At 36.9% G+C, this 17,043-nt stretch overlaps 1 protein-coding gene across 1 annotated transcript; it reads right to left on the reverse strand.

Moving 5' to 3' along the window:
- On the reverse strand, positions 1-14,743 carry LOC115449565 (bifunctional purine biosynthesis protein ATIC). The gene is made up of 11 exons (XM_030177419.2): positions 14,582-14,743; positions 10,790-10,905; positions 10,031-10,247; positions 9,340-9,615; positions 8,730-8,842; positions 4,939-5,162; positions 4,192-4,440; positions 3,795-4,016; positions 3,151-3,328; positions 1,849-2,012; positions 1-1,096 (listed from the first exon to the last, which is right to left on the reverse strand). The coding sequence occupies exons 2-11, from the start codon at positions 10,809-10,811 to the stop codon at positions 977-979; spliced, it is 1,785 nt and encodes a 594-aa protein (XP_030033279.1). The 5' UTR covers positions 10,812-10,905; positions 14,582-14,743; the 3' UTR covers positions 1-976.
- Between the last annotated feature and the right edge of the window lie 2,300 nt (positions 14,744-17,043).

Below are 17,043 nucleotides of genomic sequence, written 5' to 3' on the forward strand. Positions count from 1 at the left end.
TATACATCTTAAAATATTTATTTATTGAAACAGAAAAAATATTTTTGCTTAGAATATAATATAAACTAGTATGGAAGACAATGCGGTTAGAACTGAAAAATGTATGCTGCTGGTTGACGAGATTCATGATATTTTTTTCTTCAATTTCGCGTTAGTTTTCTTATTATATCACAAAAACAGAATTCACTTAATTATAAATTCGAATACCTTTGACATAGGGGCGTAACTACATGATGGTATGACAAGAAAGATCCACGGTCTGCTGGCCCAAAAGGAAAGGGACCGACTTGCCTTGTCTTAGTTGTTGTTAAGGCTATTTTACAGATAGCTTTTGCAAATAATATAATCTTATTGTGACCTAAAAAAGGTCGTCGAATTTTGCACTGGCGAGAGATCCCATTCACATCATACACTGTATTATTGCACTAAAATAAATTTGGAAAACCTGTGGAAAATAATTGGACCTGAAAAACATTTTAAGAAATGTTTTTCTGATTCCCTCTGGCAATACCATAGTACTTTATATTTTTTTCTATTGTCATATTATATAAACAGTGCGTTAACATTTTTTCAGTTAGTGCTTACCTACCGAATGATAAACGAGCTTTCTTGTTTACCCTTTTTACGAAATCAATTATTATGTTCAAATATATCTAGTACTATGGCAGGTATCTTACATATTTCATATTGTAAAAATATAACTGATACATATGTATACAAGACTACGCCTTTTAAATTAGGAATATTTTCAACTTTATATCAAGACCATAAAATATAATTGGAATGGAAATATACTTAGAATTCACTTATTCGTGGCTAATACATAATATTTACTTCTAAATCATAATTGCACTTCATAGATTATTATTATTTTCAAACCTTAATATTTTTTTTTTAATATTTAGGAGACAAAAATTCTTCTTTTATAGAAATCTTGGCTTATATCAGCTATCAGGAACATATTAGAGAGGATATTTTAATGATGGAACAATCTCAAGTTGGTATGAGCTAGCACGATTTTGTGTTCGTTGCACGCATCAATGACTTCTTGGTCGTTGTTAGATCCTGCAGGACTACCGATGTACTGGACACCACACTGGAACGAAAGAAAATCGTAGTTAAATAGATTTCCATGATATAATATCCAAGTCGAGCAAGGTTATAGCGATAACCGTACACCCGCCATAGTGCAACACGTGAGTGTGTTGCGTTCCGGGATCAGCCTCTATATATCCGGTCCCAACAGGCCGATATAATTCTGTTTATTACTTCAATTTATTATGTTTGATGACTATTCAATATAATAATAACTTCATCTTAGTTTTCACTATATTGGTCCAGTATTGTGAAAAAGTCAACACATCAACAAATCAGACCTTTTTGTGGTTTCTATCTAGTCTAAACAGCTACAGAGAAAGCGTTAGTACTAAAAGTTTTTTTTCTTGGATTGCATTATTAATGCCATTCGTGCTTATGCTATAAAATGAATTAAATAAAATCATGGGAAATTTCGTTTTGTAAGAGTTTGTTTTTAAATGTGACTGCCTCGGTGGCGTAGTTGTATTGCATGCCCGGTACAATAGCGCTCTGAGGTCCTGGGTTCGAATCCCGCGTCGGGCAATGTGATATTTGGGTTTTTCTGCTCAGTATCAGCCCGGAGTCTGGAATTTGTGCCCGATATGGCGATAGGCTCGCCCCCTATCACATCATGGGACGGAACATACTTGGCGAAAAGTGGGTGCCCTAGTTGCGCCTCTGCATACCCCTTCGGGGATAAATGCATGATGTTATGTATGTATGTATGTATGTTTTTAAATGTACAAAAACAGAGTTATTAAAAAAGATCACCTGTACGGCGCGGTCGATGTTATCCCTGAATGGGAAGAAAGCGTCTGACGCTAGCGCCACTTGGTCCAGCTTGCTTATCCATTCCTCACGTTCCTTGTCTGACAACATCGGCGGCGCTTCGCCCTCGAACAAAGAGTGCCACTGCTCTAGTGGCAAGTCGGTACCTGTGTATTCCAGAAATTTGTCTTAGTGCCTGTTAGATTGCTAGGAGCAACATTTTGTGAGTCCTGCTTTTTAGTGAGTAGTTATGCCTGAGAATGTGCTACATGAAGATCAGAAAAGGGGTCAGGAAAAACGAATTTTAGTAAACAAAGAATCGTTTTAAAAATATGAGTTAACAACCAGAGTTTTCAACCACACAAAGTTTATAATTTCCTATAGAGTGATAGAGATTATACAAAAATGGTAATTTGATTGTTAAAATTCATTTAATGTGGTATCAATATACTTTGGTGGAATTAAATTTCAAGGAAAGCTGACGTCACACACGGAGTCGCACGTAGCCGGAACTTGTGCAATTGTTAGTATAGAAATAAAGGAAGGTCGTGGTCACAACAGGAAAACAAATCCAACTCAATTATTTGTTTTAAATTAGCGCTGTATCCTCTAGTTTTTAAAAATCCTTAGCATGTTGTGACTTTACCGATTTATCGATTTTTGAGACATTGCTATTTCACAATGCACATTACGATTCGATATTTCAATAATGTAAACACAATAATTTATATAATTTTATCATATCCTAAGATATTTGATTAAAAAATATTCCGACATTTAATTACAAGTGTAACCTTAATGTCAAGCTATCAACAAATCATAACAATGAATGCCCAAGAAACATCACAATGTCAAATGAATTATACCTACATTACCGAACTTAAAATTTATTTATGGTAAACTGATAGCATATGATATTAATAAAATCAACATTTATACATATAGTGTAATCATTGGTGGTTAATATAATATACGCCTATCGCAGGTTTATTAATTTCAATATTATTACTATATCCATTATTTATACATTATTGTTGTCCTAGTGTGTCTTGTGTTGGTGTGGTGGTGTGGTTATGTTGTTGTGTGTTGGTGTGGTAGTGTGGTTATGTGGTTGTGTTGGTGTGGTGATGTGGTTGTGTGTTGGTGTGGTGGTGTGGTTATGTGGCTGTGTGTTGGTGTGGTAACGTGGTTGTGTGGTTATGTGGCAGTGTGGCGGTGTTGTGGTGTGGTTGTTGTGGTTGTTGTGGTGTGGTTGTTGTGGTTGTTGTGGTGTGGTGGTGTGGTTGTGTGGTGGTGTGCACTGACCGATGGTGCCGTTGACGTAGTTATCGATGGCGTTGGCCCGTATGGCGCGCGTGACGGAGGCGCGGAAGGGCGCGGCGAGAGCGCGCGGGTGTCGCCGCAGCCACCACAGCGCCGCCTTGCCGCCCGCCAGCCGCGTGCAGTGGATGCGCGACTGCTGACCCGCGCCGATGCCGATCACCTACCGATCATATACAATTTTACCGATGTATATAACCTCTAATACGTAAATACTAAATAGGAGTAGGATACTGGTGGCAGGATATTTATATCTGCACGGATAGCGATCATCGTACATAAGGTATTAAACTCTTCATAGTAGCCCATCTGGGGAGAGATAAACATCTCTCTTCAGTCAACACTGTCTGACGCCAGTCCACTTACCATCAGGCCCAGTAGTGTTACTTTATCATGCCCGCAAAAAAATAACGACTACTATAACAATTATTACATAACTGCCAATATTAACAAAGCGCGCGAAGAAAATTATAATTAGACATTCCCACATAATTATCCTTGTGCTTATAGTAATTTATTTCAATTCCTGTTTTTTAATACATCTTGCAACCTTTATACTACATTTGCTTCCTTTATAACAAAGGCATGAAGGTATGTTATAAAAATACTGTGACAGTAATTATGCTCACCTGTCCATCCCTAGCATAACATACAGAGTTACTCTGAGTGTATTTGAGAGCTATCGTCGCAACAATAAGGTCCCTCACAGCGTTCGCAGGCAAGTTCTTATTTTTGGTGACAATATTTTTGAACAAATCCGCGTTAATCTTGGCGTCGTTCCTCCTTTGTTCCAGTGTAAGGCCGAATATTGTTTTCTGTTCCATAAGATCTGGTTCGTAGTTAGGGTCCATCTAGAAGCAAGTATAAGTTTTTTTTTTTCAGATTTCATGATCAATTTTGCTGGGGAATTGAAATGAAACTTTCAAAAATATGGTCTGATTCCAGTAAGGCTTGTTTAGTACACAGTGTAATTATTGAAAAATAAATTATCCATGTAATAAAGTAATATCCAAGAAATAAACCTACCTGCAAAACGCAATAATTGCCTCCCTTTTTCTTTTTGAGTAATTGCATTGCCTCTGCGGTGTACCCCGGCGCGATGACTCCGTCCGACACCTCGCGCGCGATGATGCGCGCGGTGACGGCGTCGCACTCGTCCGACAGCGCCACGAAGTCGCCGAACGAGCTCATGCGGTCCGCGCCGCGCGCGCGCGCGTACGCCGCCGCCAGCGGGCTCAGCTGCGGCAACAGGTCTGACACCGTGCACACTGACGCCTGTTCACCAAAATACGCCATTTGCAATTAATTATAGTATTATATATTATTATATTATGGTGAAGGAAAACATCGTGAGCAAACCTGCACATCTGAGAAGTTCTCTATAGGAATTTCGAAGGTGTGTGAAGTCTACCAATCCGCACTAGGCCAGCGTGGTGGACTAAGGCCTAATCTCTCTCAGTAGTAGAGGAGGCCCGTGCTCAGCAGTGGGCAAGTATATAATACAGGGCTGATATTATTATAGTATTATAAAAAATCACGCACACGTAGGGCCACCATAATTATGTAAAAAGACTGTATATGGATATTACTGCACTTACTATTAGGGGCAGTAAGGTCACTATGCCGCGACCGTAAAAAAACTGCAGGAACCAAAGCTGACCAATCGTCTTTTTATACTATAGTGGTAAACAGTTTACTTGGTCGACACTGAACAGTGATAATTTACGATAATAAACCGCAATACGAGATGAGAAAAAAGCCCTTTAAAACTACCTCTTCCTCCGTAAGGGGGAGGCCCACAGCAGCACCCGCTGGCGACACGTGCTTGAAGCTAGCAGCTGCGGGGAGGTCCAGCGCCTCCTTCAACTCCTTGACCAGCTGCCACGCGTTCAAGGCGTCGCACAGGTTGATGAAGCCAGGCGCTCCGTTCAACGTCGTTATCGGCAGGCGGTCGCGGGTTGTGAACACCTGAGCCGGCTTTTGGTGTGGGTTCATTCCTGGATAAGTAATTTGTTATATATTATCTATTTAATGGTTATATATATTATACATAGTCAGTAACTAGTAGAGTAATCTACAAGTCACGAGTAAATAGTTATCTTCTAGAAAAGCTTGCTCCACCGTAAAACACACCATCACTTACCATTAGATGAAATAGTGATCAAACGCAAATCTATATGTGGCAAAAAAAAGAAAGTATTGCATTGGCGGCTTTTTTATCAGGGCTACGGCAAAGTGACCTCACTGCATCTGATAGTAAGTGAAGAGAAGTCCAAAACACGTCAGCCGCCAAGAGATAAACATCTCCGGATGGTCGGCACATTTATGCCGGCCTGCTTATTTGCTTGTACACACTCTCTTGAAGGACCCCAAGTTCGTAGGAAGGAGGGAACACGTATGCTGGCAAACTGTTCCACAGCTTAATAGTGCGGCAGAAATATGAGTTACTCGTCTAGATGGCTTCGATCTATACAGCGATAAACTCACATTATCCTATTAAATAGAAATAACATCTGTATTTTTTGTAATACTACACAGATGCAGACGGAAGTTTATATTCCGATTGATCAAGATATTACTATGGTGATAGACACAAATCCAACCCCGTAAATGTCGTCATCTAGATGATAATAGGGTCTTGACTATGTAAATAACTATGACACCCGTAATTAACTTCATAGCGGCCAACACACATCTGACCTAGTCTATAAGGTCCATATCGTCGGCTAAGAGTGCTGAGCTGCTAACTCCATAATAGACAATTAGTAACAGGATAAAAAAAACTGAATTATTATTTTATTTCTTACAACATCTAAAGAATGAAGATCCCGTTGGTAGATAATTCTTTAAGTTTTATATATTTGCACAAAACAACTATTAACTATCAAATGATTTAGAATTATTACAGAAAAATGGAGTTAGCCATTTTTCGTTTTAGAAAATTAGATTTATATTGCTATTAAATTGGAGTTAGCATTTTATCACATTAAATAAATAATCTTAAATTTTAAGCAGAATGCGTTTATAATAAAATATATATTAAACACATGCATATTACTATTAGTACCTATTCAATAATTATGTTTAACAGTGAAATAAAACTTTCATAAAAGTCAAAAATTGGATGGGAACGTCTGCTTTATCACCTGCAAGTCGTTATAAGTATTCGACGATAAATCCTGCGCATCGACATTTGGATACACAAAACACTAAGAATCCCGTGTTTACTACGTGCTGTTAAAATATTTAGGTGTTGTTTTTTGATTAGGGAAAATAAAAAAAAAAGTAAATGTTTTTAACACGATTACATAATTTGGTAAGTAACTCGTCATGTAGCGTACATATTAAACACTATTCATTATACATATAATTGCTAAAATAACATTTAAAAGAAAACTTTTAATCATCTAAATTCTCAAAATTCTCATCATCATCAGCCTATATCTTTGTACACTGATATACATAGGCCTCCCCAAATATGCGCCATTTTACTCTGTCTTCGGGCTGACGTATCCAGTTCTTGTCAGCGACCTTTTGTAGATCGTCACTCCACCTTGCTTGAAGGCGTCCTACAAATACGTTTGCCGAGTCGTGGTCTCCACTCAAGAACACGTTTACCTCATCAGTTATCGGTTCTTCGACAGATATGCCCTGCCCACTGCTACTTTAGTTTGCTAATCCTGTCTGCTATTTCGGTGACATTGTTTCACTGACGGATGACTTCGTTATGAAGTTCATTCTTCAGAGAAACTCCAAGCATAGCACGTTCCATAGCTCGCTGAGCGACCCTGGACTGGTGGACCAGCCACTTTGAGCATTCACGTTTCGGCACCGTAGGTTATGACGCATTGGGTGAAAACCTTAATATTCAGACATTGCGGTAGAAACCACGAGAAAAACCCGACGTAGTTTACCAAATGCGGCCCAGCCCAGCTGGAATCTCCTTTTAACCTCCTTCTCATAACTGTTTGTTCCTAATTGCAGAATCTGCCCATGGTAAGATTATTCGGAAACAACTTTGAGAAGGTGGCCATTGACAACGATATAACAGTCCTTGATCATAACTTTTGTCTTATCAAGATTCATTGTTAGACTTATTCGCTGTGAGGCTGATGCTAGGCTGAACATAGCATCTGTTGTAGCTCTTCCAGTGTTTCTGCCATTATCACTATGTCGTCTGCGAATTGCAAGTGCGAGATGTAATCACCATTTATGTTAATGGCCATACCTGTTCAGTCCAGAGTTATGAACAAATCCTACAGTACGCTTTTGAACAGTTTTGGGGATATGCCATCCCCCTGTCTTGCGAATTAAATATCTTTGCTCTCAAAGAGTTCAATATCACTGTCACTTTCGGCCATATTATTTACTAGTTTATCAGTGTAATCGTCTACGTCGTGTTAAATTCTTAGATATTTATTCTCGTATTTGATTGCATGATCGCAAACCTATTTCCATTCTTCAGCCCCGGTAATATTTACTTTTCAATGAATATTGTTTTACTGTAATCTAATTCATATCCTCGTTTCTAGCGGCTACATAGCCTTTCAGTCGAGACCACATATTATAATTTGGATTAAAATCCGGTTGATAAGGTGGCAGTCACAACATAGTGTGCCCGTGTTCAGCAAGTAACTTTTCCACTGAAAATTCTGTTAACCTCTGTGTTTCAGTACCGAATTCGTTTAATATATTTTTCAAAGTTCTCCTTAAATTTCCAGTGGCATTTGCCACTCGTTCTTGTTGCTTTTTACGATAATTATTTACATTTTAATCCTTATTTTTTTTAATCTGTCGGTTAGGATACAAAATATGTATAAACATTATAGAAAATTTCGAGTGTCTGACTTCGTAAAGGATTCCCTCGTTTTTTATGGATGCCATCGTACTTTTGAAAGTTGGGGTCTTTTATTTTGATTAATATAAACAGAACTATCACTGGCTACAGAAATACTTTCCCAAATATTTCACCAACAATCAATCAATGTGCAATGTTTATCGCTGGATATAGCGATATAAAATACCCAAAATTCGCTGATTTATTTGTAAATTTAATATTTATATATTTACATCGCAGTATGACTCGGCTACCATTTACTGTATTACTTAGCCACGCAATTTTTCTCTCTTAACCGTGGATACCAACTATATATAATTCATGATATAAATAATATAAGTATTACCTATGTTTTTTGAGTTAAAACATGTACAAAAGAATTTGAGCTGCATATTTGCCCACAAAATGGCGCCAAATGAGGGAGTTAGCAAGTTTTACGCGGGTTAATTTCACATCCAAGGAGTTGTCAGATATTATTGAGGCTCAAAAAGTGACATTGTCGTATGTTAGAGGCACTTGGTATGTTTTACGATTCTGTAGAGTTTTGCTCGCTCTATCTGATGGTATCAAAACCTCATTTTCGGTAAAAATGGAGTTAGCAGCTCAGCACTCTTAGCCGACGATATGTTACTATAAGATGGGAAAAATTGTTGCTCGAAAACACAGACTTATTTCTCTCTTTCCATATATCAATATAATATTAATCCAAAGTTCATTATTCACTTACCATATCTCAAAGTTAATTGAGATTGTCCAGCTGAATACTGTTTACGGAAGTAGTCCGATATGGCGAGATCGTACTCCGAAGTGTGCGTGAATGCTTTCAAAGCCAAGCGCTGTCTGTAACAAGTATTAAATAATTAAGTACCTATTCGAATACAAATGTAGCTTTCCTACGACTGCCTCGTATGGCGTAGTTGTACTGCTTGTGCGGTACGACAGCGCTCTGGGGTCCTGGATTTGAATCCCGGGTCGGGCAAAGTGATATTTGGGTTTTTCTGCTCAGTATCAGCTCGGAGTCTGGAATTTGTGTCCGATATGGCAATAGGCTCGCCCCCTATCACATCATAGGACGGAACACACTTGGCGAAAAGTGGGTACCCTGGTTGCGCCTGTGCATACTCCTTCGGGGATAAATGCGTGATGTGTATTTGTTTTTTATGACCAAGTAGAGACCTACGCTCTAGTCAATTTGGTACAGCGAGATCATAAAAAAACACAAGTTGGAACTCCTAAATGATTTTTTAAATAGAAATCCATATTGTCATACGAACGGAGCTTCAAACAAAATATATAATTTGTACTCAAAGTTATATAGAAATAACAAATATTTGTACCTGGTCTCCGGAGCAGTAGCGTGGTCCTTATTCTTCTGCATCTCCTGTACTATAACATCGTAGTCACTAGGGTCGCATACGACGGTCACTCTGTCGTGGTTCTTAGCCGCGGCACGTAGCAGGGTGACCCCGCCTATATCTATGTTCTCGACGGCATCGGCGATTGTCACGCTGGGCTTGGACACAGTCTCAACAAACGGATATAGGTTGCATACAACAACGCTTATCATATCGAAGTGTTGACGTTTCATGTCCGCCTGGTCGGAATCTGAAAGTCTATTTGTGAAGTTTTATATAATTAGGATTATGATTTTTCGTTTCTTATCGGAGGTAATTTAAATAGTTATCTTTTAGTGTTAAATATAAAAATAATAAATTTTGTCTCAGATATAACATCCATATGTTATAAAACAGAAATATAATAAGCAATATTTATCTAACCTGCTTACATGAAATGCATTGGAGTAAAAATAAATATATACTATATGAAAACTGCAAGAGAAAGCGACTGTATACTATATTATAATTTAAAGCAGGAACATTATTCGACACTATTGCAGGTATCTGAAAGATGCACGGTGAGTGATCAACCAGTACACTAAAGCGCTGTCGAAAAAATGACCTCAGGCCGTTACACGGCTATCAGAAAGGATAGTAAGATACTTTAATTGTTATCAAATATAGTATTAACCTAGCTAAAATTCCAGCATGCACCGCCGGATGCAAGGTCTTCACCCTGCCTCCGAGCATCTCGGGCGCCTTGGTGATGTCCGACACGTCCAACACGGAGAGACCAGCATTTCTAATTGTAGTAGCAGTTCCACCACTGCCGACCAGTTGGAAGCCAAGGTCCGACAAACTCTTCGCCAAAGCTACTAAGCCTGTCTTATCTGACACGCTCAAAAGCGCTGAAACATAAATGTATCTGTATTAGAATATGCGTTCTATATTTTAGTGGTAAAGTATAAGAGTCTTCAACTAGTAGATCGTAGGTTTAATTAGGTGACCGTCCGAGGGTTTTCATGTAAGGTAGATAATAATTTATCTGGTATTTCACTCTAGTATTTCAAAGTAATAAAAAAAATATATATGAGATTACGGTGAATTTAAATACCTAATATATATTTTTAGCTCTCGTTATAACATTATCTAATTTATTCGCGTGTTAATGAACATAGACTTTAGTTCAAAATACTTCTTGAAATCAATAAAATATTTTTAACATATCGAAAGACCATTCTCGTTCTCACGTTCTCAATTTGATTAGTGTTATCCAAAGCCAGAGGTCAAGACTGCCCTTGTTATCACTATGTGGGCCCAATGATGTATATTTAAAAGTACATTTAGTACTCAGTAAGTATCTACTGCAAAACATTTCAAATGATCGAGATAGCCCCGATATTTAAAATTATAAACCATAAAGAAATTTAAATAAAAATAATCCACATACCCAATTTTCCAGCTGAAGACATGTCTGTTTTGTAATAGTGTTATAGCCAACTGATGATTATTTGTGGCAATTGTTGTCACTGAGCTTTATAACCTGTTGACCTTACACAGGGGTTCCTGATAACAATACAATCTTGTTTACCACCAGCGTAGGGTTGTCACTATTTAAGATGTAATTTACTATAAACATGGTATTTGTTTTAAAGCATGGCTAATGATTGTGATTTGAAACAAAGCGTTTTAGAAAACAATGTTTATGGTTTTGCCGTTTTCATGAAGCAGCTAACTAACGCAATTTCAGTGGTACCCTACAGAGAGGCACAGGTGCAAAAAGAGAAAGACTAGATAGTGTTCTATTTCTTGTATGCCTTTTATTCCGGGTAGACTTTCGCCTTGGCGAAGCCAGAAATAACGTTAATTAATTGTACCTATATTAAATAGTCTAGGGCGTAACTAGTCGTTCTTCAGTGGGCGGTGTTGTACCCCATACTAAAAAAAAATGACTGCCGTGTCCTCATAATTGGAGACTTGATTAATTTTGGTGATTTTAAATAGTAGTAGAACAACATCCAATTCTACAGTCGCCACGGTCTACCCGGCTCTGCCTTAAGCTGTATTTATGTAAATCATATTATTACATTATCTAATTCGTCTTTGTTCTATAAGGCAATATAAATAAATAGTTATAAATATCGTATATAATATAAATAATATTTAGAATATTCATTAATGCGAATATTTTCGATTTTTGTATTAAATATTATATATATTCCAAAATGAATGATTACAGTCTAGTCATTATCACTTTATATGTAACGTGTCAACTGACAACCCTTATGACCTCACACAAGATCATTGTGATGAAAATAATTTGAGTTATTACTCAACAGACACTCGTAACATAACAAATAACTTTCCGTTTCTTAGGTTATAATATTTACTTTATATAACTTCAGTAAGCATGTTTGTATCAACAACATGACGTAGTTTGATAACAATTTTATTCAAGTCTTCTTATGCGTGGAAATTACTGATAGCAGAAAATATTAAGTACAAAATTGATATTCAAATATTAATGTAGGGTTTAATTATTCGTCATGTGCCCGCTCGATGCGATGTAGTGTCCTCTTAGGGTAATTTACTCAAAATGCGTTGTTAGTGTTCACTGTTCAAGTGATGTCGACAATTTTCATTTAAATAACTCATGCTGAGGTTTCCATATTGCCTCGAGTCACGGCTTTTAAAGCTCTCCGTTGTAGTTAAAAATGCTCGGTTAAATGTTGGATAACAAACGTAAATAGGTTGAGGTGAATATATAATTTTTGACGTAGTAGGCATCATGCAGCCGGCGATAGCCCAGTGGGATTGGTACGGACTGCGGAGACAAAAGTCTGCAAGTTCAACACCAAAGCGTACACACCTCTGACTTTTCTAAAGTTATGTGAGTATTCTTCGTGAATTATTTTGCTTTAATGGTAAAGGAAATCATCGTGAGGAAACCTGTATACCTGAGAAGTTCTCTATAAGGATTCTGAGATATGTGTTTTCTGCCAATCTGCACTAAGCCAGCGTGATGGACTAAACGGTAATCCCTCGCAGTAGTAGAGGAAGCCCGTGTCCAGTCCAGGAACAGTAAATAATACAGGGAATATAATATTATTCTTTTTAGGCATCATGCGTGTGCCAACTACGTTATCGTTGCAAACTGCTTATCACGAAATGTATGGTCGATGCCGGTAAATGATCGCGTCATATTAGAAGAAACCGAGTGCGATTCAATAGAATAATATAGGGGATATTTTATTTATTATATAATTCACAAAACCGATGTTCAACCATGCATGCTATTAAAAGGTATGAAAAATACGAGGTGAATCCGACATGCACGCGCTTATGGCCGCGAAAAAGAAGGTATTCTTAGTGAGACATTGAAATAAAAATATTAATAATGTTAGTTATACAATGGTCCTTAAAAAAATGGTCAAAAATGGTATCAACTGACGATTTTCTTGTTCACTAGTAATTTTATTTCAAAATCTTACTTTTAAAAGGCGCGCGCAATGGTTGTCGAAGTATGTATACATTTTTGTTGGTCGTTTTACAAGTGTTACAACTATAACCCTAGCATGCATTACGCTCTGTTCTGTGGATTGTCGACGTTTGGAAAATTCCAGTATAAGTATCACTACAATATTCACTGCCTGTCATAAAAGAGGATTAGTTCCCTATTACGATCAACCGGTGGCCCTTATTAGTAAGTGCAATCGAGAGAACGCGCGTGCGTTGAGGCGGCTGTTGAAAGGCGTTTCACTAAGGGCGCTTAGTATGGTCATTGTACTAATTATGAAATTGGGTGACCTCCGGAATGGATGGCAGTGGCCAGTGTAGGTAGGTGCTTAAGTCTCACACTTGGGTAGCACTTGACGGGACCTCACAAGGACGTTTGCGTACCGCTAGGTTGGAACCGGTAGCCATCCTTAATGCACCAAAGAAAGCCACCGCAGGGTTTTGGTTTGTATGTTGGTGGAGAATGGCATTGCCCAGCATCTACCTAATGTGTTCCAACTTTCCGGGCAACTTATCGCCGGATTGTAAAACTGGTAGCCCCAAATAACCTTCCAGAGGTCATTGCTGAGGCTAGGCAGTCATAGCAATAGCACTTCCTAGTGAACAAGTGGTAGTGAGAATTGTAACGCTAATCTACGTATATTAAGTACTAATAGGCATTTATTTTGAGAGTTTGAATATATTTTTATTTGCAACTGAATGCGAGTTAAGAACAAGATTGACTAGCCACTCGCCTTTACACGCCTACAAACAGGCAACATCATCCAGTTTAGGACTTCACCAGCATTCCAACTTAAATAAAACGCGGGTTTAGATTGGTTTGCTGGTATAGGGGAGTATACTGTTTTAGGTACTCGGTTCAATGCTCGCTGGGATAATGCTATGCTCGAGTGTCGACAGTGTGTCGTAAGGCCGAGAAACTAACTGCCAACATAACCGATTTATTCACTCCTCTGTGGTGATTGTAATAACGCGAACGGAAGGCATTCAATGCGTTTGTTATCCTGGGACATAGGAAAAAGAATGATAATTCTCATAATTCCCAGCAATACGCAGAAGAAATGTCTATTTACCTCGAAACGCAGCAACTCTTGCGCTTACGAGTTGCGCCTAACGCGGTACGCCAAGTTCGCAGAAATAGACATGAACGTAGATAACAACAGGCCCAGAATCCAGGTGAAGTATTGTATATTAATATAAGAGAATTAGGTACCATCCAGTACCTGTGGGATGTGGACAATTTATCCAAATGATAACATTTTACTTCAACCAAATATATGTACAAACCATCTTATTTGTTTTATCGACCTGTCTTATATTAAGATAGATGTTTTATTGTTTTTAATTATTTACCTAAGTAACTAAAAAAACGTGTTTTAACGGTCACTAAGTTAGTATCCGTTTTTAGGGAACAGAGCCGTATGTTTATTTACACTTACATATTGGGTAAACAATCGATTTGATCCCGAACATTTCAAGAATCAGGTACCGAACAAAATCAACACAAACTTAAAACTTTACTTACTTATAAATTAAATTTATCTATGCTACCAGGTAATTAGGCACTACTATTTAAATAAAATAAATAGTTTTTTATATAACTTGTATTTACTTGATATAAAATAGTCATTAATTCAATAATTGCACAGGACAAACAAAATATTCAACTATATCAGTTGGTTTAAAATCTCTGTGTATAAAAAAGGAATACAAAGAAATAACTTACTTTGTAAATTAATAACTGCCGTATGATGTGTAATGAAAGTAAAATATTTAGTCTTGACTTGAACGGAAAGTTACAAAAGTTTTATTAACTTTTATAACCTAAAATTGGAATTGGATGCGGTCTGTGGACACCAGTGTTGCCAGGGCCCTTGAGTCGTAAGTTACGTTTCGTTCCTGAAATGTTACATTTTTGCTGCAAAAGTTACATTTTTTTTTTAATTTACGCGTTTTTGGGCAACCATTTCTGTAGCTACGAAACCGCGAAGACTCATGAAGTAGGAAATGTGCGCGCGCACACTCAAGCAAAATCAAGTTTTAATATATGCAAGATACGTTTCATTTTGTTATAGCGAGCCATCTCTAAGTGTGATATGGAGTGGAATACTTTTTAGACCCGCCAGTTTTAGGTGCGTTTAATTTGGATGCATTGAATAGAAATGCGTTCGTAAACTGTTTACAGTAAAAAATTTGTAGTACAAATATCGTTGTTCTCAAAAGTTACGAAAATTGCCTTAAATATAAAAATTACTTACATGTTACGCGAGGGGGTCAAAAGTAACGAAAAATGTAAGAAATGTAACCTTCTGGCAACACTGGTGGACACTATGATAAATTGGAAATAGGGATGTCAACAGTGGCGAGGGCAATTCTCTGAACTACAAAAAAACAGGTTTTTTGTCAGATAGTGTATGTTTTTTGGTCATTTTTAATTATATCTATATTTCATATTGTACTTATATTAGTTTTCTACTAAGGCCTATTCATATTTTTTTATATAATATTATAATATTCCAGTAAAAAAAAATTAAACATGCAAAATCTCATTCATATGGCGCGTCCACACGTCCAACTTACGATTTTAATATTTTATAATAAAAATATACAATACTTTAATTAATTCAAAGTAGCTGAATCGATACTTAAACTATGCGCCCGTGATTTACCATTTATAGTGGATTAATTAGTAAAAACCAATCGTATTTACAGAAGTTTTAAAAATGTCCAGACGTATTTGCATAATTTCTATGGCACATGCTTTCGCCAAGTACCTGCAATAACTGTGAAGACATATCGGCCGAAATGTTTCGGCATATCTTTGATGATAGATGCCGCCGTGCTAGAGTGAAGTAAGAATGTTCCTATGTAACGTAAATAGTAAATTATATACGATAATATCAACGATTCTGGCTTTTGTAAGGTACGTTTTCTAATTTTTATGATCGTATTTTATTTAATTTATATTAACACAATACTCTCTATAAAATACCACCGAGAATCGAAGCAGTTTTAAAATTCTTTAATGTATTTGTTACTTGTGAATTCTGATAAAATTAGACGGGAGATGCATTTTAGTGCTTAAATCACATTTAGCTGGGTCTAATTATTCTGGATTTCTCTGGCGAATTTACGTCAGATGAATTAGACAGGGGCCAGCTAAATTAGAATTTTAAACAGGATTAGGTTTTTTGCTTTATAAAAATTGAAATAATATCATTTTATATAACATGAAACGGTTAGCAGAAAAACAAAATATAATTGGATTAAGACTATCGAAAATTTACGGAAAGAAAAGCAAGAGAAAGACTGACTTAAATATCTTAGGCATAATGCTGATAAAAGGCAACTCAGTATTTCAAAAATGTCACCAAGAAAACAGAGAATTCAAAGAAAAAGATAGAGATAAAATTCCAAGGCTTACTATTCAAGGAAAAAGGGAACAGAAGAAAACGGCTCAATTGCTAGCTTCTAATACTCCTCTTGAAAGTACATGTGGGTCTGATGTTGAACGCTTCCAAGAGAATAAGGATAATATTTTATTGCCATCACATTTAATTATATCTGACGAGACATATATTCATTCCTAAACTTGGATCACTCGTTAATTAAAAGTAGACAAGATTCATCTTGTCCGAATTTAGCGCAGCGTCTATTAACTGTTCGCAAGTTGAGCTGTTGCGGGAATTCTTGCTTCGACGAAGCTATTTTATGTCCTCATGATAATCGTCCAGGTTTTTATATCCTCCCCCCTCATAATATTAGTGTATATGTGGTACCATTAGCTGAATCTACAAAGGAACTTAGCTTATTACGATAACTAGATTGCCCGAATATTCATTAAGAAAACGGTTATATGCGTCTGTACCTCCAGAATCAAATAAAATCTGTTGTTAAATATTGACTGACATTGAAGTTTAGCCTGCTAATATCACGTTCACAGATAATACACTAAAAAAATAGAAAATTAGAAAAAGATGCCAAGCCAAAAAAAAAATTGGAAAAGAAAATGCTACGACAGAGGACTTGGATTTGCCAAATTATAATGATGAAACATTTGAATTTTGATGACAAATTTCGAATATTGGCTTATGGCGAGACGTCTTTGATAATCATGCTTTGAACATTTTTTAATTGGTTGAGTATTATAATTAAATTGCAACAAAGTTGCTACCTTAATAATGATTA

This window comes from Manduca sexta, chromosome 20, assembly GCF_014839805.1.
Source record: "Manduca sexta isolate Smith_Timp_Sample1 chromosome 20, JHU_Msex_v1.0, whole genome shotgun sequence".
NCBI classification, from domain to species: Eukaryota; Metazoa; Arthropoda; class Insecta; order Lepidoptera; family Sphingidae; genus Manduca; species Manduca sexta.

What these genes read in the sequence shown, in the direction of transcription:
- LOC115449565 (XM_030177419.2), bottom strand. Translation starts at nt 10,811, where the DNA reads ATGTCTTCAGCTGGAAAATTGG. An exon ending in GCTACTGCTCCGGAGACCAG is followed by an intron (nt 8,843 to 9,339) that starts GTACAAATATTT and finishes TACTTGTTACAG; the next exon opens with ACAGCGCTTGGCTTTGAAAG. An exon ending in ACATCGACCGCGCCGTACAG is followed by an intron (nt 1,097 to 1,848) that starts GTGATCTTTTTT and finishes CTTTCGTTCCAG; the next exon opens with TGTGGTGTCCAGTACATCGG.